The sequence below is a fragment of the Bison bison genome, unplaced genomic scaffold (genome assembly GCF_000754665.1).
Source record: "Bison bison bison isolate TAMUID 2011002044 unplaced genomic scaffold, Bison_UMD1.0 scf7180017864472, whole genome shotgun sequence".
NCBI classification, from domain to species: Eukaryota; Metazoa; Chordata; class Mammalia; order Artiodactyla; family Bovidae; genus Bison; species Bison bison.
Genome location: NW_011495033.1, coordinates 1,976,054 through 1,979,495, shown reverse-complemented (window position 1 = coordinate 1,979,495; position 3,442 = coordinate 1,976,054). Strand labels below are relative to the sequence as shown.

General features: G+C 55.4%; 1 protein-coding gene across 1 annotated transcript in view; it reads left to right on the top strand.

Moving 5' to 3' along the window:
- NXN (nucleoredoxin) overlaps window positions 1-3,442 on the top strand; it is a 26,096-nt gene that overhangs the window by 21,100 nt on the left and 1,554 nt on the right. The window contains exons 7-8 of the mRNA XM_010861360.1: window positions 1-114; window positions 3,273-3,438. Coding sequence (XP_010859662.1) covers window positions 1-114; window positions 3,273-3,438 — 280 coding nt within the window. The remainder of the gene's footprint in view (window positions 115-3,272; window positions 3,439-3,442) is intronic.

Below are 3,442 nucleotides of genomic sequence, written 5' to 3'. Positions count from 1 at the left end.
GACGGCGAGTCGGAGGCGGCCAAGCAGCTGATCCAGCCAATAGCTGAGAAGATCATTGCCAAGTACAAAGCCAAAGAGGAGGAGGCGCCGCTCCTGTTCTTTGTGGCGGGGGAGGTGAGTGCTGCCGGGGCCCCCCGGGCTGGCTCCACTGGCAGACCTTTAGAACACGAGCGATGTAGCCCTTGGGGATGTCTGAAGGGGCCTGGGCTTCTGGGGTAATGGTGCTTCTACAAGAGCCCACAGACAAATGGAGCACGAAAAGGTGTCATCAGTCAAGGAAAACCAGTTCCGGCCCTTGCTGCCTCCTTCTTCCCATCTCTTACCCAGCAGTCCCCGGGCAGCAGGGGGCCCTCCTAGAACAGAAGCTCCCTCTTGCACCCACCCCGGCTGCTAGGGAGCCACAAAGATAGTGGACAGCACTTACTCCTTCCGGGCTGGGTCCCAGCCAGGCTCTTGATGCTTTACAAAGAGACTGTTTGGTTAGTCTTCGGACACCCCTCCGCCCAAGGGACCTTTTCCCATCACCGAACGCTGATGGGGATCGGACTATCACTCCGACCTGCAGTTACCCCGCCAGCCCAGGGAGAATGCTGACGTTCCTAGCATTCCTGCCTCTTCCACCCCAGGCCTGTCCCTAGAAGGCCTCCAGCTGGTAGGGGAGTGGCTCCCAAGGTAGGGGAGCCTGGGTCCCGCAGACGCGGAATCTCTGAGATCACGTAGGTTGCGCAGCCACGCCCCCTCGGTTCCCCACCCCGGAGCCACCCTCCACGCATGCGCAGCTGCCTCTCCCCACCCAGGCACTGGCCTCAGTCGGTTATTGACAGACACACATTTTGAAGCCAGTGCGCCCCTCCCCGACCCCGCTCCACCCGCCCTCCTTGCTCCCATCTGTACCTCTAGTCGGTCCGAGCCCTGTGCTCATTTCACGCTGTTTTTGGATCCCAGGGGCGCCCAGACACCCTGAACCACCCATTCATCACCTCAATAGCCGCCCCTGCCCGGTGGGCCCCTGGAAGACAGCTGGAGTCACCCTGCCTAGCCGTGGGGTGGAAGGGACAAAGCCGGTTCACAGGGCCCTGCCTTGGGCTACACAGCCCACTCCACACAAAGCACAAATGGAAGCCGCACTGAATGTATTAAACTCTAACCCCTTCGACCAGAACAGCGGCTTGGAGAGAAAAGATGGGCTCAGGAGAGGGAAAGGGCTGAGCCGGGGTGGAGGCGGGGCTGCAAGGCTCCAGTGGCCGCCCTAGAAACAAGGCCAAAAAGGAGCGCTGGCAGGTTTCCTATAGGCCCGGCCAGGCCAGGTGCCGCACCTGCACCACCCACGTGCTCGTCGCCTACCCATCCTTAGGGGTTCACAGATGAGGAAAGTGAGGCTAGGAGAGGGTAAGGCTGCTGCGAGGCTGGCCTGGCAGGGCTGTGTGCCCAGGCTGGCTCACTCTCCCAGAGCCCCATGTGAGCCATTATTGAATCCCTTTTATAGGATTTATGAGACCTGGCCTCTGAGAGGTTTCTTGCCAAAGCCTCACATTAAGTAGGTGGCAGAGAGAGGAGTGAATGTGAGATCAGGAGTGACTCTGGAAACAAGCTCTCACTCCCTCTGTCCACCGGGTCCTGTACAGGGCTGGGCCAGCCTGGACCAGGATGTTAGGCAGAGGCCCCGGGGTATAGGGGCATCCACTACTCCAACTCCACACCCCCCACCTAACCTTCTCTGCTCTGAACCCGGGCTCCTGGCCTTGGCAACTCTCTTGGCCAGTTCTCTAACCTCAGAAGCAAGACAGTGGGAAAGGAAGTGGGCACAGGGCGCTGGAACCGTCAGGCACCACCTGGGGGCCTCTGAGCCCAGGACTCCAGCCCTTCACAGTCAGCCTGTGGCTGGGGCCTTTGTCTTGATCCCATCCTCACCCACAGACAGAAGTTGTCCTTTCCCGAGCCTCAAAAGACATTAAAATTCATCTCCCCATGTTTGCTCAGAAGGAAGGGAGGCAGCAGGCACTGAGCTTGGCTTTCTAATGGGAGTTGGATGGATGGGATTTGTCCAGGTCTCTCCCCTCTGTTTATCATGAAGATTGTTTATTAACCCAAATGGAGGGCCTGAATTGGGTGAACACTGCCAGAGATGCTGAATCACCCGGCATTGCTGGGAAGTGCGTGCTGTTTGTTGGGTGGAGGAAAAAAAGACGATCACTTCTCTTTCCTAAGAAATTGCTCTTTTAGAAAGAAACGTTTTTTGTCTCTGAAACTGCTTGCCAGCCTTTAAGGCCCAGAATACTCTGAGCTCTTTTTCTGCAGGTCTTCTCATTCAGTGTAGAATTTTGCACATTTTATAGTGAAACAACCTGGGGATGGGTATAGAGCGTCCATTTCCTGTTAACAGCAGCATGAAAAGTAACCTCAGATGGCTGTGTGTATGCATGCTCAACCCTATTCAACTCTTTGCATCCTCAGGGACTGTAGCCTGCTAGGCTCCTCTGTCCATGGGATTTTCCAGGCAAGAATACTGGAGTCGTTTGCCATTCCCTTCTCCAGGGGACCTTCCTGACTCAGGGATTGAACCCAGGTCTCCAGCATTGGCAGGCGGATTCTTTAACATGAAGCCACCTGGGGAAGCCCAATCTCAGATGGCTGCCCCCTTACAAATCTTTCTGTCTTTGGATTTCTGTTTGCCTTTATATTTACTAAAGGTATACCTCATACTAGAGAAATTTATCAGGACAGTCACTGGGAACCTACGATTACTATAGTAATGGTGTAAAACCTCAGTAGTACTTCAGAGGCCTGGGCTTCTGAACTGGTTGTGCAACTCCTGCCCACCCCCTACAGCTGTGGGGATGGGGGTCGGGGGTAGGGGGACTGAGCTGTTTTGTTAAAAACATTCCGAAGCTGAAGTCCAGATAGCCCTCTGCCCACAGTGGGGCTGCAGATAATTGAGAGTGGGTTGCAAAAGTAAGTAATCAAAAGACATCCCATTTTTACAAGTTAAAGTTGCTTTCATGCTAATAAAGCAAGATGACTTGCCTGGGGTTTGAGCTGATGCAGAGAGTGAATTTGATGAACTAGCTCCCCCTCGCCCTGGTAGGGCAGGGTCCCCTGCTCCCCCTCTCCATGCTCCCCATTCTGAGAGCCCATCTTGCCTGGAGGTCAGGGCTCTCCAGGATGGTGGGGTGGGGTTCCACTCCATGGTGTCTGGGGAGTCCGGGCCCACGGGATTCTCTACCCTCTTTCTTGACAACTCATTGGTTTTCTTCCCCTCTGGTGACTTCCAGGATGACATGACTGACTCCCTGCGAGATTACACCAACCTGCCCGAGGCTGCCCCTTTACTCACCATTCTGGACATGTCAGCCCGGGCCAAGTACGTGATGGACGTGGAGGAGATCACCCCCGCCATTGTGGAGGCCTTTGTGAATGACTTCCTAGCAGAAAAGCTCAAACC